Here is a 13626-nt window from a genome sequence, read left to right on the forward strand (position 1 = left end):
ACACGGTGCACAGGCGGTGGGGCCATGGCCGCATTTTCAGGGGCGAGCAACTCGCAGCAAATGTACCTACGCGATGACAGCTGCCTGTGCCCTGCAAGCTCGCGTTTCCAACGGCCCTAGTTTGTAAGCTGTTTTTTTTTTTTTTTTTTTTTTTTTTTTTTTTCCCCAGAGTCCCCCGTTGTGCAATGGACCCTTGGATTTTTTCCGGTCAAACCAAGCCAGCCACAACCCACCACCTAAAAAAAGACAACGTCAAACACGCACGTACGCAACCTTGTGTGGGTTAGTTTTTCTTGTAGTACAGTACCTCTTTCCGAGCCGACAACAAGGCCGTTTGCGCAAAGGCAACGTCTCTCGACCCAACCCGCCGCCTCCGCAGCCGCCGCCGTTCGCCGCCATCATGGATCTTCACGAGCTGCAGAGCAAATTGACCCTATGGTTGGAAGAGGCATCGCATGCATTCCAGAGGGTGCCGGGCTCGGCCGTCCTGATTCGCTATGTCAAGTCCAGCTACCAGAACGACCCAGTCCGCTCCGCCATTGAGCTGATCCTCGTTGTGTTTTTCATCCGGTACCTGATGGCACCATCCTACTCCACTCACAAGCAGAACTTTATCAAGCTGCGCGAGGATGTACGTCGTTGTCCCCACTCACACTAGGTGCCCAACCTGAGCTGACCAGGTGGCTTCTTTTAATTGCAGGAAATCGACGAACTGGTCGAAGACTGGACACCCGAGCCGCTTGTTCCACCAAGAACGGCGCAGGAGGAGGCCGAGGCCGAGAAGCTGCCCGTGATAGTCGGACCGACAGGGCCCAAGACGAAGCTCGCGAGCGGACGCACGGTGACGAACCTCTCGACGTACAACTACTACAATTTCAATGCCAACGAACAGATCAAAGAGAAGGCCATCCAGACCTTGAGGACCTACGGCGTGGGTCCTTGCGGCCCGCCGCAGTTCTACGGCACCCAGGATGTTCACATGAAGACAGAGGCGGACATTGCGGCCTACATTGGCACCGAGGGCTGCATCATCTATGCTCACGCCTTCTCGGCCGTCACGAGTGTGATCCCTTCGTTTTGCAAGCGTGGAGACGTTATCATCGCGGATCGCATGGCCAACTACTCCATCCGCAAGGGATTGGAGCTTTCGAGGAGCAGCATCCGTTGGCATGGCCATGGAGACATGGAGGAGCTGGAGGCGGCCATGGCAAAGGTAGCCAAGGAGCAGGCCAAGAACAAGAAGCTGACGAGGCGTTTCGTCGTCATCGAGGCGCTGTCTGAGCTGCTTGGAGATATTGCTGACCTCCCGAAGCTGGTACGTTGGCAGACCTTTGCTTGCGTGTCCGATATCGATGAAAACATGACGGGGGAGGTCTTGACTAACAGTGCGCTACTTGAACGTGGCAAAAATAGATTGAGCTCAAGGAAAAATACAAGTTCCGCCTGATACTGGATGAGACGTGGTCGTTTGGCGTGTTGGGTCGCACCGGACGCGGACTTACTGAGGCGCAGAATGTGGACCCGACGCAAGTTGACATGATCGTGGGCTCGATGGCGGGGCCCCTGTGTGCTGGTGGTGGGTTCTGTGCAGGCTCGCGGGACGTCGTGGAGCACCAGCGCATCATGTCGACGGCCTACACATTCTCGGCGGCGCTGCCGGCCATGACGGCCGTGACGGCCAGCGAGACGCTGAACCTCTTGCAGTCGAACCCCGAGATCCTGTCGCAGTGTCGCGAGAACATCAAGGCGCTGCGGGCGCAGCTCGACCCTCGCTCAGACTGGGTTTTTTGCACCAGCTCCACGGACAACCCGATCTTGCTGCTTCAGCTCAAGCCTGAGGTGATTGCGTCAAGGCGGCTTACTGCTGATGACCAGAACAGGCTCTTGCAGGAGTGTGTTGACGAGGTATGCATATATCTATTGTCTACTATCATGTTTTTACTTTTCTTTTTCCTACCTTTTTATTGTCTAATGGATTTGTCTAACGTGAACCGTTTACTGGTATATTCAGTCACTAGCCAACGGTGTCTGGATCACGCGTCTCAAAATCCAGCCGGTAATCAACACCATCGGACCCAAGGAAAACATCACCATCCAACCGGCGCTCAAGGTCTGTGTCACTTCTGGCCTGTCCAAAAAGGACATTGAACGGGCTGGGACCACGATTCGCCATGCCATCACCAAGGTGATGAAGAGCAACGCCAAGCTTTCGCCGGCGACTGCGGCTGCTTAGTGGTTTTTTTAAAGATCCTTTTTTACTATTCTGTTTTGTTTCTTCTTGGTTTCCATGCTATTGCCCCTTTTTAATTGATACGTGCACGACAGGAGAAAGTTGGTAGATCCATTTTCGCAGTACTCGGCCACGATTTTTGGTTGGTTTTATAGAAAACATTTAGAGTACAGGCTGGCTAGCATGCTAGCCAGCGGTCACGGGTAAATACCTAATGATACATATACAATACTTGCCTGTTGTAGTTTAATTCACCTCCGAGCTTTTCTTTTCTTTTTTTTTTTTTTTTTTTTTTTTTTTTTTTTTTTTTTTGGGTATGGTGAGCCACCTCAAGCGAAAGGCTGGCGTTTGCATCCAAGAAAATATAGCCAATCTGTGTAAAAGAATTGAGCCCAGATTGTACTGTATTATCCATCCAATAAATACCATATGGTCACTTGGCTGACTCCAGCGCCAAGCCTAACATCATAGCTGCTTACTACGTTGGTGCAGCCCGAGTTACATATCACGTGAGTTGGGATGGATTCTTATTTCTTCTGCCTGTTCCACGATCAGCCAGCCGTCATTGCTTTTGCCAAATTCGCATGATTCTTATCACCCACTAAAATTCCACAGTAATCCCACTGGGCTTTGGTCAATACTTGACGTGATCAGTGGCTTTCAGATCACTGGCACCCCTGCAGCCTGCAGTGGGCCATCAAAGTCGATCAATTGATGACTAGCTCAGGTACCGTACCTGAATCTAACCGTTATAGCGTTCACTACTTGACGATCGACGCGGTCATTGTCTTTCCCCAAATGCCCTGCACGTTTTTTTTTTCCCTCTTGCCGAGCCGTTTTCGATGATCGACGAGGTTTATCGGAGGTTGTCTTGCCTTTTGTTTGGGGGGTTTCCCCAGAGAGGCTCACGCGGCAGACATGTATCGGTCTTCATTGAACCTTTTTATTTTTTTTTATTTTTCTAACGCGTTTCGTTGTAGTTCACCGTCGCGATTTTTTGGACTGAGCTGACTCTGCAAGTTTGTGTGAGTGGCAGATGGCTTTTGTTCCAAAACCGCCGAGATTTGGGCCCCGCCTTTCTCCTGCCCCGAATATCTTGATCCAGCAGCAAAAACTTCCGTTACTGGGACCTTCGGCCGTGTGAGTGTGTGTATGTTTGTGTCTGCAACTTTTGCCAAGACGGGCGCAAGTAATTTTTTGGCGCTTTTTAGATCATCTAAAAGCCGAAATATGCCCCCTTTTGCTCACTTCTTACTCCGTACAAAGTGTGTGTACACGGCAGAAAATAACAATAATAATACATTGGCGGCTCCTTTTTCAGTAATCCTGTCGGAGTAACGGGGGGTCCAGCTGTGTGGGAGTGGAGAGGTTACCCGATCACCCATGTTTGTTTGGGCGGCCGTCTAAGTCTCACGCTACTTTCTTTTGTTGGAGGGCTGAACCCAAAGGGGGTGTAGTTGCCCATTGCTTACTGCGCACTCAACACGGCCAAATGTGTATAATAGCAAGTTTGGTCGGTCGTGTTTAATGGCCATTCATGTCTTTTTGTTTTACGATCACTTGACAAAACAGATTTCCTTGTTATTTCAAATTCCTACTGTCTAGTTTTATCTTGTACTATCTATCTCCTCTATCTCGAGTACTTGTTGGAATTTGTGCATGAGACACCCACACTCCCTTGGCTGACGTTAGTTTCGAAATACGACACCACGGCCCTTGTTGCTAGTGATTCAAGGTAAGACCACCCCCTTCTACATTCCAAAGCCGTTCAAAATACCTCCTGAGTGTTTTTCACTTGACAGAGTATCAGGTTGGGCTGTATTATTCAACAGTCTTTCCCGCCTTCATCTACTCTCATGTTTCCTCATGCCTCCTGAAAGCTAACTTTCTCAACTTAGCCTGCCTCTATACATTCCTTCTTTTATCTCCTACTATAGTCAAGAAATAACACTTGACTTATTTCTCAATATGAGGATCTGTCTCTTCTCCGCGGCCATTGTGTCGCTGTTAGGCCTGACAGCTGGCCTTCCCACAGAGCCCAATGATGACTTGGACCGCATCCCGGTCAGCAACATGAGCGAAGGCCAGATTCTACGCTACAACAAGAGGCAAGCTGATACCGCTGCTCTCTACCCTCGACTGATCCATGGATCTCAGTTTTCTCGGCGGTTTGAGTTTCTTAGCTTGTTCAAGAAACCAAAGCCAGGAGTTTCCTATTCGGCCATACGTGACGAGGGAGGTTGCAAGACTGCCGATGAAATCGCCAAGGACGTTGCCAAGTTCACCAAGTCTTACTCCTTTATTCGTCTGTACAGCGCAGACTGCGATCAGGTCAAGAACACCCTTGCAGCTGCCAAGAAGCACGACATGCAGCTCTTTCTCGGTACTCGCCCCAAGTTTCCCGTTGCCGACGAGATCAAGATGATTGCGGACCAGGTCAAGGGGGACTGGAGCATGGTTGACACGGTCGCCATTGGCAACGAGTACATGCTCGAACTGAAGCTGGACCCGAAGAACAAGGCCAGCGCTGGACAAATCCTCGCCAAGCTGGCTGAAGGCCGAGAGGCGCTGAAGAAGGCTGGATACCACCCGGACAAGGTCAAGCACGCCAAGGTGGTCCTGAACGAGGTCTGGTGGCACGCGCTGGAGAACCCATCGCTATGCGACGATTCCGACTACTGCACCGTCAACTTCCACCCCTACTTTGACGAGAACCACGGCACCGAAAAGGCGGGCCAGTTCATGCTGGACATGGTCAAGAAGATGAGGGACACGTTCAAGAAGAACAAGCGCATCCACATCACCGAGACGGGCTGGCCGACCAGGGACGGCGACGCCGACAGGAACCCGGCCTCCCCTCTCCACGGCAGGGCCTCGGTCGCCAACCAGAAGAGGGTGCTCAAGGATATCAAGGAAAAGCTCGGCGGGAAGCCCGGAGAGCTGATCCTCATGTCGCCAAACAACGACAAGTGGAAGGCGGCTGGTGCGCCCGATGACCACGTTGAGAAGAACTGGGGCATTGTTGAATAAAAAAAAAAAGCGTTGAAACGATGTGTGCGACTTTGGCCTTTTGTTTTTATTCTCTTTTTGTTCTATCCATAATACCCCATTCTCATCTTTTTTTTTTTTTGTTTGTTACTTCAATTCTCCTTGTTCTTTTCTCAGTCACATATGCTATACAACCCCGCCATCACGGCTCGTTCCACGCACCGATGGAGGCATCTTCTTAGTGGCAGGCAGCCCTGTCAGGACTTTTTTTACTGGTACTAATCGTCGACCGAGGTCGTATTGCATTTCATGCTTCTCTTTTGTTGAAGAAATCCTTCTTTTTTTGTCTCTTTCGATTCTTTTTGTAAATGGTACTTTTGGGTCTAGAAGGCTAGAATTTTGATGGAGGATTTGTTTATATAGAAGTGTTCTTTGCTTTCAATTCCGACTGTTTTTACATTCATGTGTTGTAAGATCTCCACACGTTTTGCGATATTTGCCCACTTACGGCTGCTGTACGAATGTTTTTGTTTGTTTATTTTTATCTAGGTAGTACTTGAGGGATCTTTGACGCTCCAGGGCCCTCGGGAAATGGAACGACGATACCATAGCGTTAGAAATTGCAACCTATCCTGGCCACTGCCAGCAAGAAATCCTGGTGAAGACTGGTACATATCTAAAGTAAGCGACAACCGGGACATAAGTAGTCCTCTACATGCATGTACCTCATGGGCATCCTTGGCAGGGGCGAGCGCCATGGCCTACCTCAACTCGGTAGCCTTTTCCATCATCGTCTTTCGTTGGTCGTCTTTTGTCATTAGATATATCTACCTAGGTCGAGTGGTTCATTTCAACGTGGCCTTGACCGCTTTTATCTCTTTGTTTCAAGTTATATACTGTGTTTTATTTGTTGTTAATGACCACTCAACTGTCCGTCAACGCAGCGTGATGAAGCCTCAAAATGGATATGGACATCATGGCACGTGCGCTCTCCCCACGGGCGGCCAACCGTTCACCACGACAGGAGCGGGATTCGAGAGAGTGCGTCTTCTAAAGTTGGTGATACAGACGAGGATTTAGATGCCAGTCTCCAGGCTTCAGTATCTCTCGTCAAAAGTAGTTGCCACGGGGAGAATTCCTGCGAGTCAGTGATTATATATATACCACCTATGCTGCTACTTTTGCTATTTGAAAAAAAAGAAGAAGAAGAAAAAGGGTTTTCTGTATCAAGCTGACATTTGCACACGCCCTCCTTTCACAATTGACCTGTCACAGTACACCAGAGGTTTTAAAAAGAAAACGAGCAATGGGAATTTCCCTACAACTGACCACTATTTTGTTTTCCATATCCGAAAACCATATTCCCCCCCTTCGCACAAGCACACGGTTTGGGGGCACCCAACGCAATCATGAGCGTTTGGGCTTTGCAGGTTCGAAGAGGAATGTCGTCCCTATGAAAAGGAACTTTTGTTTAGTTCCAGGACTCCAGGACACGTCGTTGGATAGCAGAGAACGAGCTTGGTGGGCTGAGGTTTGCACCGCGGCGGCCATGGCGGCGAAGACAGTCGTAATCAAGGACACAGGGAAAAGGGCACGGCAAAGGTCATCAGCTTTTCCCTTCAGTTGCCAGTGTGCTTGTGTACTCAATTCAGAGCATTCGGGGGTAAATCAGCCGGTGGGAAGCAACGTTCTACGTATTCGAGCTACGATAAAAAGTCAGTAAGAGTTGTTGTAGCACGGAATGAACAAGAGCACCAATAACCCCACCCCCAAAAAGACATACATCCTTGCCCCACCAATTGGGGAATTCGGAGCCCGAAAGGTCGAGCCCTAGCATAATGACGGTCTGGCAGAGCTGAGTACCGCAGTCGAGGCCGACGCCCAGCAGGTAGTTGTACTTTCGGAACCAGACTGGGCGGTAGCGGAACATGTAGCCCATGAAGAAAAAGGCGACAAGGGCCGAGGTCATGAGGTTTGTGGTCTGGTAGACAGGGAACCAGGTTGCGCCGTGCATTATTACGACGGCTGTGGTTTGTTAGTTATGTCAGGGGTTGAGATGAAGCGGGCGAGATGAAGGTGGGAGAACAGTTGAAAGAAAAAAGTACTTACGATTGCATATCTTTTCCATATCCCACGACGGGCGCCAGCGGTGGACCATGTATACCATGAGGACCAGGGCCGGGCCGATTAGGAAGGCCCAGTAGATCCAGGCATAGTCGGATTCGCTGGAGAAGAACACCTTGGGGCCCAGGATACCCCAGAGGACGGATAGACTGAGGGCGGAGGGGAAGGGCTGGAAGTTAGCTGTGATGTGTGGCAGAGATTTTGTAGGCATAACACCGAGATGTTTGCTTACCTATAAAAGTTGCGCGTCTTCAGAGCAAGCCAGGAATCGGACTTGACCACGCCGGTGAGAACATCGACGCCGATCTGGTCTATGACGACGCGCATGACTCCGTAGTTGATAAACGGGCCCAATAGTGTGCCCCAGACTTGGCCGATGAACATTTCCTTTTCGGGGATCTTCATGTAGAAACCGAACTTGTAGTCGGAGATGAGGTTGAGGTTCTTGAAGACAAAAGGGGCAAAAGAGATATATTAGACTGGTCTGGCACACATTTTGATGGATGAGCAACACGAAAGAGACTAACCTGGGAAAGAATCTGCCTGCCGTACACCATGCACGTCAGGACTGCGCTCGGATTCCCCGGAAACAGGGCTCCGGCGAGAAGCTCGGAGAGAAAGGCCATGCCGACCTGGATGTTGGCCACACCCCATAGAATACCGTTGGGGAAAGTGCAGATGGTCGAGACTACGACGATCAGAACAAAACCCCACCACGGGAGACCCAACCCGGCGCCGTATATAGTGCCCAGAGAGAGGGCGAAGCAAACAGCCAGCAATGTCAGGTACCACCAGTGCGGCACCCTCGGGCAGCGGCTCATGAGGCGGAGGTACGGGTCGTTGTAGTCATTATCCCTGCCCTTCCATGAATCCTTGACTGCGATGTAGGATTCCTTGCCGTACCAAAGGATAGCGTAGAGGAGAGCGCCGGCTGAGGCGGCGAAACCCCAGAAGAAATACATAGCGTAAGAGGGCGACCAGCGAGGCTCTGAGTAGGCATCCATAGCGGCTTGGTCAAGCGTATAGTCACTGTTGAGAACGCGACTGACGTTGTACCGGGCGCCTGTGGTGTCAAATGTTCCTGATGACATGGGCGGGTAGTTCAGGGCGTCGAGGGAGTTGCCAAAGTACATGATGGGATATATGAACCAGCAGGTCAAGACAGCGCCCAGGACCTGTGAGGCAGTAGACCATAATGGAGTGTACTTGTTGAAAACAAGTTTGTTTTAGTTAGCTGAGAGCGTAGACGAACTTCAGTTTGGCCAGGGAAAATGCTGGCCATACTTACAAGAGGTGAAAAGAAGCTAGCATAGTTCCAATCAAGTGTTATGTCCAACATTCCAAACCCGTAATAGCCTGAGCCCATGGCCCATCCCTTCCACTGTCCATGTGCCATATAGCAAAGCAACGGGAGGGAGCCGAGCATGGCTAGCAGCGAAAGTCAGTGCTTGTCAAAATACTATGCTGGGCAAAGTAATCACGTACGGAACATGACCCCGGGTACCCATTGCCACATAAAAGTAATGACGGCCACATATGTAAAGAACCTAAGTGACTTTCTCGTAACAGATGGGTTCTTGTGCATGGCATTGAATAGAGCCACGTTCGGAAGGGTAGATGGATAAAATAGCTTTGGGGGACGGACGAGGATATCGCGGAAGATGCCAGCCAGACCTGTGTCAACATGTTAGGTCTGTGAAAATGCTGCTTTCTTGCTAGGCTCAGACTTCACTTGCCGTATCCAATCATCTGTGTAGTAAGGAGAAACATGATACCCCAACCAGCATTTATCCTACGGCCGTAGTGCATCTCGAGAGCAGATAGGGGACCGAGGCCCCAGGCAGTATAACACTGAGTGTTTTGTCAGACAAGCAGCTGGTTGAATGACATTTGATGCATAGATGATCTGTCACTCACACTTCCCCAATACGCCACGACTATCAAGCCATGTTCTTTGGCATTCCAAGGACCAGGGTTGAGGCTAAATCGTTTACCGCGGATTTTGAAGCCCCAGTCCGGAATGTACTTGGCCATGGCATCCCCCATACCCCACGAGAGTAACTGGACGGCGTAGCTGGTAAGGATGGCCGAGTAGGGCTTGAAATAGTACATACTCGAGATTCCACAGCCGCATACAACCCAGAATGTAGACAAAACCCAGAAGCGAAAAGTCAAGATTGGCTCGCTGCTCGTAGAATGACAAAAAAGTAAATGGTTAGCCAACATAGCCAGGACACCTGAAAGACGGCTTAACTAGCAGGGCCTACTCGAAATTGTTGTGTAGATCGACTGTCTTGGCGACAAGCTTGACTGGATAGTCTTTTAGACGCGGATCGATGAACTCCTCGTTATCAGCGGGCACGTATACTTTGGCAGCATCCTGCAAAACGGAATCGTGCTGAGATGCAACCTCGATGTCATCTCCTGTTTCCGACTTCTCCTTTTCTTTTCTTGAGGTAGCTTGGTTCTGCTGTGCCTTTTCAGAGTCATCGGTAGCCGGATCACTTGAACTTATTTCTTCGGGAGGATTGTTCGCAACGATCTCAGTTGGAGTAATGCCATCTGGCCCACCTTCAGGCATGATAGCCATAACGATGGCTTTAGAAAACTGTACTCAAAAGTGAACTTTGGGATAATTAGACTAGCCAAAAAAGAGAGTGACACGGAACAGGAGCCTCCAGAAAAGCCGAGGGTAGCAAGGAGTCTTGGAAATTATGCCCATGACCAGAGCTTGATGGGAGGAATACATCCTTTTATCTGGAGCTGCGACGGCGTTGGGACCCAAATAAGCCGCAGTCCAACGCCAGCAACGCCAGACTCGGAAATGTGCATGGTTGGGGGGTGGTTCTGCAACTGTAACTGCGACCACAACTGCAACTGTTACGTCTTGTTTCCCCGCACTTGCAAGGCGATCCTTTATCGCCGGCAAACGTATGATATGTCACAATTATACAGAACCCATAAAATCATATCAAAAAGCTGCATCTTTATCTTCTCGGCAGACATAGGGGTCCATCGGGAGCTTCCTAATCAAGAGGAGGGGCGGCAGTCAACGAAACAAGCTCTGAACGGCCAAATGCTTGAGTGTGGTTGGCAACCTTGGCTTGGTCCAAAAATAAGACCGCGCCCACACCGATAACAGTAGCAATATATGTGATTTTCGCCATTGTGAATGAAAAATGGAGATGAGTACCACATTTACTTTTGATTGCTGCAGATTGTTTGGTTGATTGACGATTTGAATAACGAAAGGTGTCACGCAGTGAAGAGAAACACTTGGGCTGACTGTACCCTGAAGGGTTTGGGTTATGAACATGGTTGAGTGGTCGGTCGCACCTTGTGGTTCCAGTAACCTTTTTTTGACTTCACCCTCATCAATAGAGAGGCATCGAAAATCGGATTATGAGTTCCAAATTAAACCAAACATGTCGCAGCTGAGTTCAATCCGATATGTAGCGGCAACTAAAAAATCGCCGCTAGCAACCCTCCTGTTAAAATGTCACGTAAAACCCGGAGCCAGCAAGTCGCGCGAGGGAGTGGCTGCCGTAACTGACGATGCCGTCGAGCTATGTGTGTCTGCACAGGCACGTGAAGGAGAGGCAAACAAGGCTGTGGTCATAGTTTTGAGCAAGGTACTGTAACGATCGATATAGGCCATCTTTTGACTATCAATCACAAAACGAAAACAAATAAAAAAAGGCGTGCGTGGCTGATTGCTTGCTTTCTGTTAAATACAGGCTCTTGGACTTGCCAAGTCGGACCTGACAATAACTCACGGCCTAAAATCCCGCGACAAGATTGTGCTTATCAACGGCAAACTGGCTCAGGGACCAGAGGCGGACGTTATCTCACGAGCACAAAAGCTGCTAAGAAAAGCCTCACAGGTGTAAAGGTTGAGACTTTAATGGCTCGTCACAAGCGCACTCAAACATGCGTTCAACTAGAAGGAAAACTAGGGTTGTTGATGAAAGCCTTAAATATAGTATTCCAGCCTAGTCAGAGATTGAACTTGGTTCCACACTCCTTTGCGTCGCTAAAGGTTATTTGGGCTCGATTCTACTCATGCCTACTTCGTACCTACGTTAAGTGCTAAGTGAGCTAAACCAACAAGCAGTGCCCCTAACCCTCTGCATGGTACAGTGCTAAAGAACCCAATGCGCACATTGTTTCAGCCCCGTTGGCCTCTGATGTCACCATGATTTGCTGGAACATGGGTTGAGCTTTGAGCTGCAAAAGTATCGTGAACGACATCCGAGAAACGTCCATCTCCACCGCATCTTCTCGATTCCTCATTGAAGCCATTTATCTAAATTGACACAAACCCAAAAACTTACCCAAACAATGGCATTCAGAGCATTCAGGCCGGCAGCAGCCATGGCTGCACGGACGACTGCCAGGCGAGGCTTCCACACGACGCGCCCGGCATTCGTCAAGGTTGGCGACCCTCTACCGGACGCGGAGTGTTTGGTTGAGGGCTCCCCGGGCAACAAGGTCAACATCGCCAAGGAGTTTTCGCTCAACAATGGCCTGATCATTGGTGTTCCGGCCGCCTTCTCGGGCGCTTGCTCGACCAGCCACATTCCTTCATACATGAAGCACCCCAAGATCAAGGACGTCGGCCAGGTGTTTGTCGTTTCGGTCAACGACGCCTTCGTGTAAGTTGCGTCTTGCGTGATGTGTTGATAGGGTCTGCAATATCCCTGTACTTTCTGTAGCCAGGCGGGAAGGACCCAAAATCGATAATAGCGGCTAACTAATGAGGTAATTGTCAACAGCATGAAGGCGTGGGCAGAGCAGATGGACCCTGCTGGAGACTCTGGGGTAAGTGCAAACACCATGGCGGCAAATATGTCCGAACGACTAAGCTGACGATTGCTCGTCAGTTCCGCTTCCTGGGAGACCCCCAGGGAGTCTTCACCAAGACCCTGGACCTCGACTTTGACGGCAAGGCCATCTTTGGAAACGATCGGAGCAAACGTTACGCCCTCGTCATTGAGAATGGCAGAGTCAAGTCGGCTCACGTAGAGCCGGACAACACTGGAACAAACGGTATGTAGTATTTCGAAGTCTTTAGGGTCCTCAAGTCATGACTGCCACGTTGCAGAACCAAATCTTGCACTAATTTCTTTTTGGGACGAAATAAAAAACTGACGAGGTTCAACCCTACCAGTGTCCATGGCCGACAAGGTTCTGGGATAATTTGCTGTAGGATATGAAGGATTCTCGGTTACTCGTTCGCCCTTAGGAAATCCGAATATAAGGACAATCAAAGGACTCGATTCGTGTTCGTCTCGATGATCGATCTCGGGCAAATCAGTTTGGTAGCAATTGTGGTGGTCACGTGAAGCGATCGCAACTTGTCCTTAGATGCGTAGAAGGTTTGGAATCCACTTTCGAAGCATTGGACGGATCAATCATGAACTTCGGTTTGGTGTTGGGATAATTCGGCGCCCCACTACTATGTATGTATGTAGTAACAGCCAGAGACCGGACCAATTAATTACATCACTTGTAGTTCTTTGGGGACATATTAAAAGGGGATTTCAAAATCTTAACGGCGAACAGCCCGGTTTTATTGTCAACTTGGAACAAACGTCCAAAACTGATTTATTCACGCTATTGTAAGCATGCATTTAGCGCGGACGTAGGCTTGGTAGGATACATACAACCACCACACCATACAAGGCTACCAGGTGGTGGTACCTAAGGCATTAACACAGTACAGTGTTAGCTAGCAGTTTAACCCTGCCATCTCCCGCGTGGCTGGCCAACACTACACAGTGCTCTAGGCTAGGCAGCAAGCTGCAATCACCCCAACGCCCCTTCTGGTGTCGTCTGGAGTCTGTGGATGCAGGCCCTCAATGCCCCTGTCGCCCATCTGATGAAGCAGCACCTTCCAGATGGCCTTGATCGTTCTGCAGGCTCGGCTGCTCGCTTCCCTCCTGTTTCCTTTGAATTGCGCTACCTGGTAATTGAACCAACATCTCTCGGCAATTTTTGTGTTTATCTTTCCTGCCTTCCTGCAAAGACCTCTTTAGTGTATTTTTTATTATTATTTTTTATTCGAACATTTGTTTGCGCTGTAGATTTTTCTCAACTTTCTTGTATTGAGAAGGTTTTGATTTACTTTTGTCAACTTTCCTCGTTTCCTTGAAGGCTGCCGTTTGTCATCAGTACCGTAGGAAAACCACCCGAGTACCTACCTACCTGCCCACAGCTTTGCCACGCAGCACTGTAAACCACCCCTGTTACCTGGCTGGTCTGGTCCTAATCTCTTACCAACC

The 13626-nt window shown here is 49.6% G+C and overlaps 5 protein-coding genes across 5 annotated transcripts; 4 read left to right on the top strand and 1 right to left on the bottom strand.

Moving 5' to 3' along the window:
- The first annotated feature begins 175 nt into the window (after window positions 1-175).
- PgNI_08414 (uncharacterized protein) lies at window positions 176-2491 on the top strand. Its single transcript, XM_031128411.1, has 4 exons — window positions 176-631; window positions 701-1315; window positions 1414-1905; window positions 2012-2491. The coding sequence occupies exons 1-4, from the start codon at window positions 401-403 to the stop codon at window positions 2231-2233; spliced, it is 1560 nt and encodes a 519-aa protein (XP_030978566.1). The 5' UTR covers window positions 176-400; the 3' UTR covers window positions 2234-2491.
- A 1707-nt stretch (window positions 2492-4198) lies between these two features.
- PgNI_08415 (uncharacterized protein) lies at window positions 4199-5260 on the top strand (the record flags this gene model as incomplete). The annotated part of the gene is made up of 1 exon (XM_031128412.1): window positions 4199-5260. One exon carries the CDS (start codon window positions 4199-4201, stop codon window positions 5258-5260), a length of 1062 nt encoding a protein of 353 aa, XP_030978567.1.
- Window positions 5261-6386: 1126 nt separating this feature from the next.
- PgNI_08416 (uncharacterized protein) lies at window positions 6387-9932 on the bottom strand (the record flags this gene model as incomplete). The annotated part of the gene is made up of 10 exons (XM_031128413.1): window positions 6387-6921; window positions 7002-7243; window positions 7328-7491; window positions 7575-7786; window positions 7870-8547; window positions 8631-8770; window positions 8828-9016; window positions 9118-9193; window positions 9260-9527; window positions 9610-9932. 10 exons carry the CDS (start codon window positions 9930-9932, stop codon window positions 6862-6864), a joined length of 2352 nt encoding a protein of 783 aa, XP_030978787.1. The 3' UTR covers window positions 6387-6861.
- A 621-nt stretch (window positions 9933-10553) lies between these two features.
- Window positions 10554-11460, top strand: PgNI_08417 (uncharacterized protein). The gene is made up of 2 exons (XM_031128414.1): window positions 10554-10974; window positions 11080-11460. Exons 1-2 carry the CDS (start codon window positions 10651-10653, stop codon window positions 11230-11232), a joined length of 477 nt encoding a protein of 158 aa, XP_030978788.1. The 5' UTR covers window positions 10554-10650; the 3' UTR covers window positions 11233-11460.
- Window positions 11461-11524: 64 nt separating this feature from the next.
- PgNI_08418 (uncharacterized protein) lies at window positions 11525-12884 on the top strand. Its single transcript, XM_031128415.1, has 4 exons — window positions 11525-11997; window positions 12118-12163; window positions 12226-12391; window positions 12513-12884. The coding sequence occupies exons 1-4, from the start codon at window positions 11684-11686 to the stop codon at window positions 12539-12541; spliced, it is 555 nt and encodes a 184-aa protein (XP_030978720.1). The 5' UTR covers window positions 11525-11683; the 3' UTR covers window positions 12542-12884.
- Window positions 12885-13626: the final 742 nt, after the last annotated feature.

The sequence above is a fragment of the Pyricularia grisea genome, assembly GCF_004355905.1.
Source record: "Pyricularia grisea strain NI907 chromosome V map unlocalized Pyricularia_grisea_NI907_Scaffold_6, whole genome shotgun sequence".
NCBI classification, from domain to species: Eukaryota; Fungi; Ascomycota; class Sordariomycetes; order Magnaporthales; family Pyriculariaceae; genus Pyricularia; species Pyricularia grisea.

Excerpts from the sequence above, each read along its gene's own strand:
- PgNI_08414 (XM_031128411.1), top strand. The coding sequence starts at position 401 with ATGGATCTTCACGAGCTGCAGAGCAAATTGACCCTATGGTTGGAAGAG. Across the intron at positions 1,316-1,413 it reads TTGCTGACCTCCCGAAGCTG|ATTGAGCTCAAGGAAAAATA; the intron begins GTACGTTGGCAG and ends TGGCAAAAATAG. Across the intron at positions 1,906-2,011 it reads TGCAGGAGTGTGTTGACGAG|TCACTAGCCAACGGTGTCTG; the intron begins GTATGCATATAT and ends TGGTATATTCAG.
- PgNI_08418 (XM_031128415.1), top strand. The coding sequence starts at position 11,684 with ATGGCATTCAGAGCATTCAGGCCGGCAGCAGCCATGGCTGCACGGACG. Across the intron at positions 12,164-12,225 it reads ACCCTGCTGGAGACTCTGGG|TTCCGCTTCCTGGGAGACCC; the intron begins GTAAGTGCAAAC and ends ATTGCTCGTCAG. Across the intron at positions 12,392-12,512 it reads GGACAACACTGGAACAAACG|TGTCCATGGCCGACAAGGTT; the intron begins GTATGTAGTATT and ends CAACCCTACCAG.
- PgNI_08417 (XM_031128414.1), top strand. The coding sequence starts at position 10,651 with ATGAACATGGTTGAGTGGTCGGTCGCACCTTGTGGTTCCAGTAACCTT. Across the intron at positions 10,975-11,079 it reads TGGTCATAGTTTTGAGCAAG|GCTCTTGGACTTGCCAAGTC; the intron begins GTACTGTAACGA and ends TGTTAAATACAG.